Source organism: Cuculus canorus, chromosome 2 (assembly GCF_017976375.1).
Source record: "Cuculus canorus isolate bCucCan1 chromosome 2, bCucCan1.pri, whole genome shotgun sequence".
Classification (NCBI taxonomy): domain Eukaryota; kingdom Metazoa; phylum Chordata; class Aves; order Cuculiformes; family Cuculidae; genus Cuculus; species Cuculus canorus.
Genome location: NC_071402.1, coordinates 112,755,689 through 112,768,487, shown reverse-complemented (window position 1 = coordinate 112,768,487; position 12,799 = coordinate 112,755,689). Strand labels below are relative to the sequence as shown.

General features: G+C 46.5%; 1 protein-coding gene across 1 annotated transcript; it reads left to right on the top strand.

The window, feature by feature from the left end:
• On the top strand, positions 1-3,797 carry LOC104068856 (C-C chemokine receptor type 8). The gene is made up of 3 exons (XM_009571783.2): positions 1-82; positions 168-236; positions 1,300-3,797. The coding sequence occupies exons 2-3, from the start codon at positions 183-185 to the stop codon at positions 2,377-2,379; spliced, it is 1,134 nt and encodes a 377-aa protein (XP_009570078.2). The 5' UTR covers positions 1-82; positions 168-182; the 3' UTR covers positions 2,380-3,797.
• The last annotated feature ends 9,002 nt before the right edge of the window (positions 3,798-12,799 follow it).

The following is a 12,799-nucleotide window of genomic DNA, read 5'->3' as shown; positions in this document are numbered from 1 at the left end:
CACAAAGGAAAAGGCATTTTATGACTGAGCACTGCTACAGTGAGGACCTTGCCTGTGATTTTGCATTGCAACATAAGCTAAGGTAAATATTGTTGGCATATATGTGTGAAGGTATGCACGCTTCTTAAAAATCTACCATAAAATGGCATTTTTTTGCACTCTTTCAGATACAGTGTTGGATTATGGAGGGGAACTTGACATATCTGTTGGGCAGAGGGGACTCTGAAGACATGTTGGTGAGTTATTCCCTGCCAGGTTGCAGTCCTGCAAGCTGAGGCCAGTAGCACATCTGTGTGGTCCAAAAAAAAAACAAAACCGTGAATGAAAATATCTTTAGCTGATGAGACTGGAGGATGTGCTGTCACACATCATCTTTAGCTGTGTTGTCACAAATGCTGCCCAGGGATGTGGTTGTTGCCACTGGCATCAGGGTCTAGAGAAGTGGAATGTCACTGCTGCTGGTGCATCCTGACAGGTGCCAGGAGAGTAGAGCCACTGGGTTGAAAGGAAATGCAGACAGCCCCATTAGCAAAGTCTTGATGGGCATGAGATGCTGCTAGCAGCAGTTTGTGCTTGCACAGGCTAAGAAGCCAAAGAGTCTGCTGGGGAGGGAGGAATAAGGGACAGAAATCCCTGTCTTCTCTTTGGGAAGTTGCCCCTCAGGCCAGAGCTGCCACTGCTGATATCACCTGGCGTGAAGAGCGAACATGCAACATGCAACACTCATCTGTGACCTCTGTGAGCTGGTGCCTTTACAGCTGAAAACCTGCTTGAAATATGTGGGAAAGGGTATTTCTGGTACTCAGCTAACTGGAAACGCAGCTTTTAGGAGATGAGCGTTTACATTTCAGTTCCTCCCTGAGCACTGCTCCCTTTCTCCTTTCTGAAGGAAACATGGAATAGGACTCCAAAATCTCTGTCAGTCCCATGACCATGCCCGTTTTGTTGCTGTTTTGGGAATGCTGGGCTCTGGCCTGGTGCCTCACCACATCCACCTGGACTGCAGGCATGGGCCAGGGCACCCCACATGGAGCTGGAGGGAGGATACTGGTAACATCTGGTTTACCAGCACAGCTGCACTTTCCTTGATCTCCTCTGCCTTTCTGGTGCAAGAACCTCATCCCAGATCTTACAGAGGGCTGATCACTTATGCTTATTCCTCACATGCATCCTCCAACACAGCTGAAGCACAGCTGTTTTATCCTCATGTGGCTTGGTGTGAGCTTATTTGTGCCTAGTATATTTACAAAGAGGGTAAATTGGGATTTGAGCCTCATGAACTTCATTGTCCTTAAACAGGTGGGCTACATGTCACCAACATCTAACTCCTCTGCAGCCTATGAATATGCTTTCTCCTACCCAGAATTGGACATCAGCTGCGATCTTGAAAATATTCCACCATTTGCATCTACCTTTTTTCCAGTACTGTACTCTCTACTGTTCGTGACTGGCCTTCTGGGAAATACTTTGGTTGTTTGGGTTCTAATAGCCTTCAAGAAGATCAGGGCCATGACTGATGTGTATCTGCTGAACCTCGCCATCTCTGACCTCCTCTTTGTTTTCTCCCTCCCCTTCTTGGTTCAGTACTCCATCAGGAGCCAGTGGACTTTTGGAAATGTGATGTGTAAAATCATCAGCTCAGCTTACTTTATTGGTTTCTACAGCAGCGTCTTCTTCATAACCATCATGAGTATTGACAGGTACTTGGCCATTGTCCGGTCTGTCTATGCTCTACAGGTTCGCACAACTGCTCATGGGGTTATCACCAGCCTGGTCCTTTGGACAGTTGCCATTTTAGCATCAGTGCCAGACTTAATTTTTTTCCAGGAAACAACTTACAGTAATCGGACTCAGTGCATCCCTCACTATCCTGACAGCAGCAATGGCTGGAAGACTTTCAGTAATTTTGAAGTCAACATCCTGGGGTGGCTGATCCCTGTTGCTGTCCTCATTTTCTGCTACCACAACATCTTGAAACACCTGCAGAAGTGCCATACTCAGAACAAGTACAAAGCAACGAAACTGGTTTTTATTGTTGTCATTGTGTTCTTCCTCTTCTGGACCCCTGTAAACATTGTGCTTTTTCTGGACTCTCTGAGGAACTTGTACATCATTGATGACTGCCAGACAAGCCAAAGGCTAGACTTAGCTACGGAGCTGGCTGAGGCGATGTCCTTCATCCACTGCTGCCTCAACCCAGTCATCTATGCCTTTGTGGGTGAGAAGTTCAAGAAACATCTGCGCCAAGCTTTCAGAAAATACATGAATTTTCTACTGATCTGCAAAGACTACAGTGCCTTCAACAGGCGCAGACTGGACAACCGCTCCTCTCTGCACGTGACATCCTCACAGTCATCTTCTATTGACTTTGTCTTGTAAAGCTACAAGTCAAAAACTTTCATCCTGAACAGGTGATCTGAAGTTGAGAAGTCCTCCCAGCAGGGCATCCACAGAAATGCACTATTTGGGCAACCTTTTAGGACAGGAAAAGCAGCTGTTCGAGCTTGCTTTTATCATGGTTTCCTTTGTGGTTCTTACCTTTTAGCATATTCCTCCCTTTCCCTTGGCATGTCCTGCCCTGCCTGCTTTGTGAAATAGAGGCTAAAATTACCAGCAAACTCTTGGACTCCCTGAGCGGCATGGAGAGGTGCCTTAGAAACATTTCTTCCCCAACCCCAGATTTAGTGCTGAAAGTTCCTGTTTCTGTTTGTGAACTCAGGGCACTTGGATGAGCCTTCCTTCATCTCAGCAGAGTGGGCTGGCTTTGTAGACAGAAATGGGTCTCACAGCAAGAGTAGGAAACTGCTCTTTGGAGAGAAATGATAATCAAGTCCAAGGTATCATACCAGGGACTGGCTCCCAGTCGACAGATCTGAATGAGGTTTGCAGCCCAGAAGGAGCTTAGTGAGTGAATAATTAAATAAGCAACAAAGAAATCAATGCTATGCAAGTGTTTTGACAAAAACGTGAAGGAATATCTAGGTATGATCCCAGCTACCCATCTGTTACCAGGGACTGCAGCCCCTGGGCTGGAAGGATTTGGAAGCTGTAGCCTAGAAATGACACTGTGAGTGTCAAGGAAAAAAACCTTGTGGGGATGAATGCTCTGTGGATGAGTGGAGAAATAGTTACCCAGGAAAAGAACACTGAAGAGTGGAAAAGGTACTGAGAGTGAGCTGAGAATGAGTCATATGTCAAATCTTCTTATGTACCCGCTGGCCAGTAAGCCACAGAGTGGGGCAGTGGCTGCTCTCAACAGAGCCCTGACCTGGTGGCTGAGAGGCTGGTGGTTCTGCAGATGCCCAAAACAGGATGGAGAGAGGCATGAACAGGGTAACACCAAACATCCTGTAACTCAGGTAGTATATAAAGCAGATGACACTGGCTGGTTTGAGTGTTCAGAGGCTTCAGAGATGCCTAAAACACAGATGACACTCCCATTTCTCCATAAGGGAACACTTTAAGCAACTGATGCATCAGTATGGTTGCTGCTCTTGATCTTGCGACTGGAGTTGACCTCCCAGTTACTGTTCCAACTTGGTAATTGTGAATGACTGATGTATGTGTGACTGGTTACCTGGGCATATATGTATAGATGTACCTATATACATATATACATGCTTGTGTATATATACATATACAGATATACATATATACATGCTTGTGTACGTCTATATACACAAATACAGACACATACATAGACATGCACGTATATATACACACACCTATGTATCTTTTATATATGTACAAATACTGATAGACAAATGCAATGATGTTCTGAAGCTTTTAGTCATGACCTATTTCTTCCTACAAGATATCACCATATTTTAAGTTTTATAATAAAGATACTGCATGCAATCTAATTGCATAATCTTTGCACCTGAGAAACTGTTTCATCATTAATTCTTTCAGCTTGTTAATTTTCTTCTGTCCTGGACAGTTCTACAAAAGTCATAATCCCTCCAACTGCCTCTTCTTTCCCTCCTCTCCCTCCCTCCCTCTTCCTCCTGCCCTGGGAAAAAGAAGCAGAGAGTAGAATATCTTTTATTGTAGAAATTTGATTTCATGTAAGAGTCTGCCCTTGTAGTGTCTCCACACATATTGAGCACCCTTGGGCTTACTTCCTAAAGCCAAGTAGAACAAAACACAAAATACAATTATTTTAGACTACCAATCTTCTTTGGATTAGATTCACTATTTTAGTGTGAATTTGTATTTGCATCTGCAAGGTACAATCTTTTCAAGAACAGCCCAGTAACAGAAGGCTTGTAAAAAAATACATGCTGCTTTGTGTGAACCACAACATGCATTCTCCAAATGTAAAGCAAAGACTGTGACTAGAGGAAAAGATTCAGCTCCTGCCTTTACAGGTGCCTTACCACAAAAAAATTAAGGACAAAGCCAAAAGGTGGTGGAGGACAACACCAACTATCTCTCCTGCAGATTCACAGCATCAGCCCTCTAGATCAGACCATGCTTAGTTGAAGCACAAGAGATGTGAATGATTTCTGCAGCCCTGCAGCCCTGTCCTGTAGCCGTTGAGTACTGAGTACTTCGGGACAGGCGCTGGAGCCCATTTGCCCAAATTGGCAAGAGGATGGTCTTTCCCTGGTGCTACTAAGCATCTCTGCTAGGGGATATCTCCTTCCTTTTAGAGGTTTCATTGATTGTTGTGTAGCTGTTGGAGTGAGGCTGTGAACCAGGGTTTCCCCACAAATACTGTAACCCTGTGGTGTGAGAGTAGCATAAACGTGCAGACTCTTTGCAAAGTCTTACACTTGTCTAGTTCTGTCTAGAGTCTAAAGGCCATCTTCCCACTGCTGCTGCCTCAGTACTGCTTGCAAACCCTGCCAGCAGGAAGGTTGGAATTGCTTTCTGTGGCTCAAAGGATTTTCTGCCAGAGGCAGCTGCCTTCCTCCGTCGCAGCAGAAACACCAGGAGCCCTGAGCTGGATCTGACCTCAACTTGTCCTTGCAACCCAACTGCTTTGAGTTGCTACTGCTGGCTTCCTGTGCAAAGGGAGATGAGACCCACATCCCTGCTCTGTATCACTGTGGGTGGCCAGGAGCATCTCTGCAGGTTTCAGAGCTCCTCTGCTTTCTGAAGGGAGCAGTCTGCTGCCTTGCCAGTGTCTGTGAGAGCACTGGAACACAAGACGCATCTTTCAGAATCAGTGCAAGCTTCTGGGCAGCTTGAGAGTAATAGCAAATTTTAGGGTCATCCCAAAGGCTGGGAGAAGCCTTTGGGATGCTCAAGAAGCAGCCAGCTGCTGATGCTGAATCATTTTGCACAGAACCCGTGCCTGTTCACGTGCTTGCATAAGAAGTATCCACTGCAGTTATATTGGTCCTGTTCATATCTGCTACTTACCTTTATATCCTGATCTTACTTTTGATTTTTGCCTAAATGATGCAGCTTAAAGAGGATTCAGAATGATGTTGGCACATGAAGTAGTCAGATATTCTCTTTTTCTACCTTCAGTGTGTCATCCTAAAATAGAAACCAGAGTAATTGTTACCCACATTCAAGCTTAAACCTAAAATACATACTTGTTTTCTTCTTATTTACTGGTGTTATTTGCATCAGAGTCCTTTTCTACAGGGAGTCTCTGTTAGAAAGATGGAATCGTTGTCTGATGTTGCCCATGATACTCTGCAGGTTGGGTGGAAAGGTCTTGACAATCTGGGCTGTTGCAGAAGCACCAGTGGGGCTTGTCTTGCACAGATATTCACTCACCACGCTGTGCAAACCTGTGCAGCACTTGTAGAGAGCAAAAGGGTGTGTTTAAGGACCTATGCTCTTGAACTACATGGCATAATTGGAGGTACATTATGACATGCTAGCTTACGGTGCTGCTGGATCCCTCAGGAAATAGTGTGAAGTGGGACATGGCAGATTCTTCCACATCTCTCAGCTCTGAGCTGCAGGACTGCAACTTCAGCACAGGGAATGATAGTCGTAGCATCTAAGCATCAAAAACAGTGAATGGGGTTATGAAACTTGTCCATATTTGGCTTTTTCTGGAATTGTGCTGAAGCCTCCTTCCCAAGGGAACATGGGGACAAAGCTAATTAAATGGTTGGCAGAATCTCTGGCTTTCAAGTCACTTGTTCAGGCCACTGCATGTGGTCTGGAAATGAGGATATGAGCTTCTGACTTGATTTTTTTCTGGATGAGAACTCCCCACCAGCAGCAGAACTCTGCCTTTTTCTGCTGTGGTACCATCCAGCTACACCCGGAGGTCTGAACCAGTCAAAAGTTTTACCAGAGAAAAAAACAAAGGTTAATGAAGGGTATTTGTGTCCTGCACTTCTTTTGGCTGAAATATGCTCTTGTGCAGGGATTTGCCTGCGTTAACATGCACAAAGCTCCCAAAACACCTGGTAATTGTATCATGTCCAGGATAATCCTGTTTTCTTTTCAGCCTCTTGAAAAAACTGATAAAACATACTGGTTATGAAGCACAATGGAAATTGCTAACTGTGTCAGGAGAGGATCCAGAAAGGCTCACGACAGAAAAAAAGAAACATGACATGCCTGGATGTAAAAATACTTTGGGAAATTGAAAGAGAATTCTATTCTTAGTCTGAATATGTCAGTTTTGACTGGCATATATTTTTTTTACCAATATTTGTACCTCAGAGGCAGCAGGTAACGCTGGGCAAAGCAAAACTGCTGCTGTAGCGTGTCAGTTCTGACGCATGGCTTCTGAACAGTGTGCTTCTGTGCATCTGTGCATTTCTGCATAAAACTATTTCTGCTGACTCAGCTGAAATGCAAAAATGTACAGAGCCAGGTCACAGAAATCCCCATCTCAGAATAGCAGTAGCGTGATTTGGGTCCCCACAGCCTCTGCTGACGAGTGCACCTGCTAGGGCCTCATCGTAGTCCAACACTGCTCTCATCTTGCGGCCAGCTGGGACTGTCCTTTCAGGTCCAGTGTGCTTTCCAGAACTCACTGCAGCCTGGCGTCAGCAGCTGAGTCAGAATTACCATGCAAAGTGAGATACATGCAAGAGAAAAATACTACCAAGAAAACAGCAATAACTGCTGTGTTACCCAAGTAAGTACTGGGTTTCCCCATCATATTCTGGCATTCAGCCAGACTTCCCACTATCATTGATGAATGTATGACATGTGCATGCAAGTCTGCGCCACCAAGACACTTATCCCCTTCTTCACCTAGCACTTCTGAGTTCTGATGTTCAGTTTCCATGATTCTGCGTGTGCTTGGGTTTTGAGAAGGTAAAGCACACAAGTTTTGAAAGAAAAGGGCCCTCAAGCACCCCAACGTGTTGAAGTCTTCACATCACATCTATCCACTGTCAGCTACCCAGATAACCCTGCCTGTCCTAGAGGATCAACGTGTTGAAGTCTTCACATCACATCTATCCACTGTCAGCTACCCAGATAACCCTGCCTGTCCTAGAGGATCTTGCAGCCCAGGTTCAGGAGGAGCTTGAGAACAATGGTATCTTGCCTTCAGAAGTCCACTTTTTTTCCCATGGCACAAGTGGCTTCACAAGCCTTCCTGGGGCCAGGTTTTGTCACCATCTGGAGATGCCAAAGAGCACCTCTGCTTGCAGCAAATTGAGCCCTACCCCAGGCTCTTCCTATAGGGGAAGTACTGACCAGAGGAGGTGAGACATCAGTGGGCATCAGTGATGGTAGTGGCACAAGCTGCTGGTACCTTGTATGCAGGGAAGAGGCAAGGCCAAATGCCACTGTCAGGGAGACATTGGCTGTACCCTGCATGGCAGCAGGAAGCACTGTCTGAGGGGAGGCCAAGAACACGGCAAACTGCTCAGCAGCCCTGATGGGAAGGCAGTCCTTTTGAGGAGGGAAGGAGGAGGAGGAAGGTGCCCAGATGCCTGTCTGAAGACATCATTCTTCCCTGCCTGCCCCTCTTCCTTCATGAGTTCTGCAAGCATAGACTGAGCCCCTCGCTCCCCATCCTGCCCTGGGGATGGGCACTGGCTATCACTGAGGAACGAGTGATAGAAATAAATGGCTTGTTCGGAACAGAGCTCCAGAAGAACACTTGACTTCAGGGTGTGAATGCACATGCAGCATGTGAGGATGAGCACAGTGACAGACAGAAAGGAAGGTCAGAGCTGTGGCCTAACACAGACTACCAAGACACTACAGAAGTATTGATAGTTCCTTATGTTTGACTCAGTATCAGCCTTGACTGCACACCCAGCAAGCTAAGGAGACATATGCATCAAGAAGTGCTTGCAAACCAGCTGCCAGAAGGCAGCACCTCTCCTACATGACAAGGGAAGGAGGAAATGGGTCTTGTTTCCTAACAGCCAAGTATTCAATTGGACTTGGAGCAAAGCGCAACACTGAGTGGTTTCCTTGGGTCTTTTGTCCATGCTTACTGCAAGACAGGCTGCCGTTCTCCTCCTTGTACTTGCAACACCTGCTTCTCTGTCTCTGCACCTCTTGCACCATCCCCACACATCTTTCTGTCATTTGGCCCCATGCCCACAGTGCTCCAAGGGCTGCTCAGCCACAGCAGTGTAGAGAGATGGATGGTGCTGGTGCAAACATAACTAACAGTTTTAGCTCTCATGAGCATCGTGACGGGGGAGAGGGACGGGAAAGGAGGGAAGGAGGGAGGAAAGGAGATTCTTTATTCAGTATTTTGAATGGCAGCTTGCTAAAGTGCAGCTGTGCAGCCATTCCACCTGCCTGGATGACCCTAGGAGGAGAGGGGTGTGATCACCCAGTTGACATCTTCTTGCCCACTTTCTCAGGTTCTATTGTTATCATCGGAGCTGACCCCACAAGCAGCACAGCCTCAGCAAAGTGCTTTAAGTAACTACTGTAACTTGGATGCATGTTGAAACAGGCAGGTCCAAGAATCTCATGTGTGCATCACCCATCCCAGGGTGATCTCACCCATCACCCAATAGGGAAAGAGGACACCTCACCAGGAGACATGTCTGAGCCTCTGTCACCTCTCCAGGCTGGGAGAGCACTGGCCCTGCGTGGCAGCTGGAATTAGAGGAGGCCAGTGAAACAGATATGGTCACCAAGACATCAGTGAGCTAAGTACTAAGCTGTTTAAACGCTCTTATCCCTTCAGTCTTATTTCTAATAAATGCTTCTCTTTACTTACAATACCCACTTGGGTCACACTCCTTTTGCTTGCAGAGAGTGTGCAAGCTTTCAGTTTTCTGTGACTCTTCCCTTCACCAGCCCTTGGGCTGTAGCACTTTAATTCCTAGATATAGTTTCTCTCTCTCTCTTTTAGGGTAGTTTTTGCCTCCCCACCTTTTTGATGAAGAAAATGTGCATCTCACACTGGTGGCTGGAAAACCACTAGAGCTGGGTTGTCTCCTTGCATCTCTCCAGAGTAGTGATATGAAGGGATGAGGCTCCCTCTGCTGGCTTTTCCTTCAGAAGAGGAGAGTTTTGGAGGAGAAATTAAGACAAAGGGGTGCAAAATGTCCAGCAGGGTTCAGTGCAGTCATGGCTATGATGCCTGTCACACTGCTGAGCGGTGCAGGGCAGCTCTGCATCAGAGAGCTCCAGTGGGACCCAGGGGCTCCATCCCTGTTCACTCTCCAGCCTTAACGAGGATTTCTGAAGGGGACAGCCTGAACAATACAGCTCCCGGCTCCACGGCACACTGCTGACAGTGAAGGTCACAGCTGTCTGGGTTTTGCTCCTGTTCCTTTGCTTGAAACAAACACAGAAGAACCTGGCAAGGTTTCAGGCTTGAAGAGCTCTTTCTTGGGATGTGAGCCATCTGGGTGCTTCTGTTGCTTTGCTTGGGGAAGCAGGGCAAGAGTTCATTATAGCTGCACCCAGCGGCACGGTGCCATCACCATTCAGCCATGGAGAAGAGAACAATGTCTGCCTCCCAAGCTCAGCACCCTTTGGGAGCATTTCAAATGCATCATTCAGGCTTGTAAAGTTTCCAGGGTTGGACTCTACTCTTTGGAACAATCATTGGGATAAGCTTTTGTTGTGTCTTCAAAGCAAAAGCCAAACATCATGCAAAGAGCTTTACAGGTAAAGGTTTTAAGACCAACATATCCAGGCATGTTCTAGCTCTGCTTGTTCATTCTAGCTCTGCAGCTGTAAATGCTTTCCACTTGAGCAAAGTAATAAAGCAAACAAAAAGGAAGAGTTAGGCAGCTCTTCAGTCTCTGAAGTCCATGGAGCAGAGCCCTGGTGTCACAGCACTGGGAGAGAAAAGGTTCCTCGGGTTCCCTCTGATACACCCAGCCAGTTACAGCTGCCGATTGACCCTGCAGAGAGGTATCCTGCGAAGCTCACAAGAGACAAGAAAGCCCCTTTCGACCACCACTGTCAGGTTTTCCCATATGGCAGCAAAAGCAGTGTGTGTTGAGGAGAACAGCATTTTGGTCTTTCAGGCCAGATGTTCTTTTACCAAGTGCTTTAGTCCACAAAGCTTGAACTTGCCAGTGTTGCTGTGCAAAAGCCTGCCTCCCGAAGCTGACCTGGCCACAGAGCAGGAGGAGATGCTGCTCATGTGGAAGTACCGCTAGTCTCCTCAGCTATTGAGAGAAATAAGTTTTCAAATTCAAAAAGCAACTCAGAGGGAGATGGAATAAAAGAAAAGGGGGAGTTCCCCCTCTTTACCCACTGTATCCCTGCATGGTTGTCCTTTACTCTTGATTTCCTCCTCTGAAACTCTCCTGTGCCTCACAGCTGGGATGGCAACAAACTCTACCTAGTCCTTCCCAGGAAAAGTGTCTCTGGTTACAAGGGATACAATGTCTCGTTTTAGCTTGTAAAAAAAAAAACCCAAAAGGAAAGATGCTTTTCGCCCTTATGTATGGATCGGAATGAAAGTCTTGTCAGCATCTTCCTCAGACTTTCTCGTCCCTGAGCTGTCGCCTAAATACCAGTGTGAACAGAGGCTGAAGAAGGAGCACAGAGATATTTCTTGAGGTTGCAATTGCCTTTCAGGTGGCATTCATTTCGTACCTATTTATGTTGCATTACAAGTGCACACTGTGATAATGAGCAGCACCCTTATCTAGAGTTATCGCTAACAGCAGAATACAACAGAAAGTCTTTTCTGTTTCCTGGGGAGATCTATTGAGGATGTGAGGATGTCTGTGAGTCAGCCTGACTTGGTTTCTCTTTATGCCAACCTCTCCTGTTAAAGACTGTGTGGGTACTCCTTTCAGCAAACCTTATTTCTTCATGAGGATAATAGCCTGCCCTGTGTCCAGTTGCAGTTGAATTCAGGGCAGCACAGTACAGAAGGGGTTAACAACTACCTCCAGGGAAACCAAGCTGTAGGGACTCTTTTCTACCTGGAGGCAAGTGGTGTCTGAAGACCGTCTCTCCTGCTGTTACACAGGCAGTCCTGACACTTATTTGCAAGGTTTTTATCTGCAAACAGCAACAGCAGAACTGCTCTGCTGAGTATTGGTGACCCAGGAGGAGGTGCCCACCAGCATGAGGGTGGCTGTGGCTGCCTGGGCTCTGACAACCCATGTTTTACACAGCAGCAGCAAACTAGCTTGGCGTGTGCAAGTCACCAGTGGAGGAAGTCCTACTGGATTATCCACACCTTTTTCATAAGGCTGGGGAAGGTAGGGGCTGGGCAGGACACTGCCCTTCATCATCCCCATGAGAACGTGGGAGAGAGGTTTAGAGTTGGGTGTCCTCTGAACCACAGCACATATTCTGCAGGACCCATGCCAGGGGCAGTGCTGCAGGGGTAATGTCAGACTATCGCTGGCATCCAGGAAGCCTTCAATTGCCTTTCTGAGTCTTATGGTTCTCACACAATAAGAATGTTTCCCTGGTACTGTATACCAGAAATATCATTCAGAAAGTTGAAAGTTCATTATTTTGGCAGTCATTGCTCCTACTTTCAGTATGTGGGGAGAAGCTGGTCATCAACCTTTTGATATCTTCCTGAAAAAAAATATACAGTTCTTTCTTTACATCTATTTTCAGAGAAGGGTCAGGATGGGGCTGCTGGCACTTGTCAGAGAAAAAGGAGAAAAAAAGGTGAGTTTTGAAAAATCTCCTGCTCTAGCCCCTTACTATTCCCAAAGCTTTATTTTCTGCAGCATATCTTTGCCATTCCTGGCTAACACCTAACTAGGTGTTGGTTCCCTGATTATTTCCATGGGTGCTTGTCCTGGCCCACATAGCTGAGACCGCTTGCGTAATTCAGCTGATGTTGGAGGCTTTTGGTATACTGCTGTGTAAATGTTGAGGATGTAGTCTTTGCTAGATAGAGCATAATGTCATGAAAAAACATGTGTTTGGTAGAAATACCAGGACTAAACTTATACAAAAGCACTTGTCTAGCAACTCGGTTCACCAATCAACAAACAGCCACTCAGGTAATCTGGAAGATGCTCTCCAACCCAGAAAATCCATCCAGCTCAGCCTGTACAAAGGCAGCACAACTCTGCCTTTGAGGAGAAGGCATTTTAACCTCCCTTGGTGTCTGAGGCAGGGATTGTACCTGGAGGTGTTTCCGGGACTATATTCCTGCATGTGTCAGAGGACCTTTGTATTGGTACAGCCTCCGACTGGATGAAATGTCTCAGATCCCCATAATGACACGCTTCACTGCACAGCCTCTTGCCTGGTTTCACCCTAGATAAATTGCTTTGTGTGCCCTGGCGATGCCTGGAAATGTGCTACATGGCATCCCAATTGTGGGTGCACCTGTAAGGCAAGCTCCTGCATGATGCATGCCTCGGGGGCCAAGGGGGCTTCTTGATTAATGGACATGTCAATACATTAAACCCTCAGACTCCTCTGGTCCTCTGGAAATCCTGGGCTG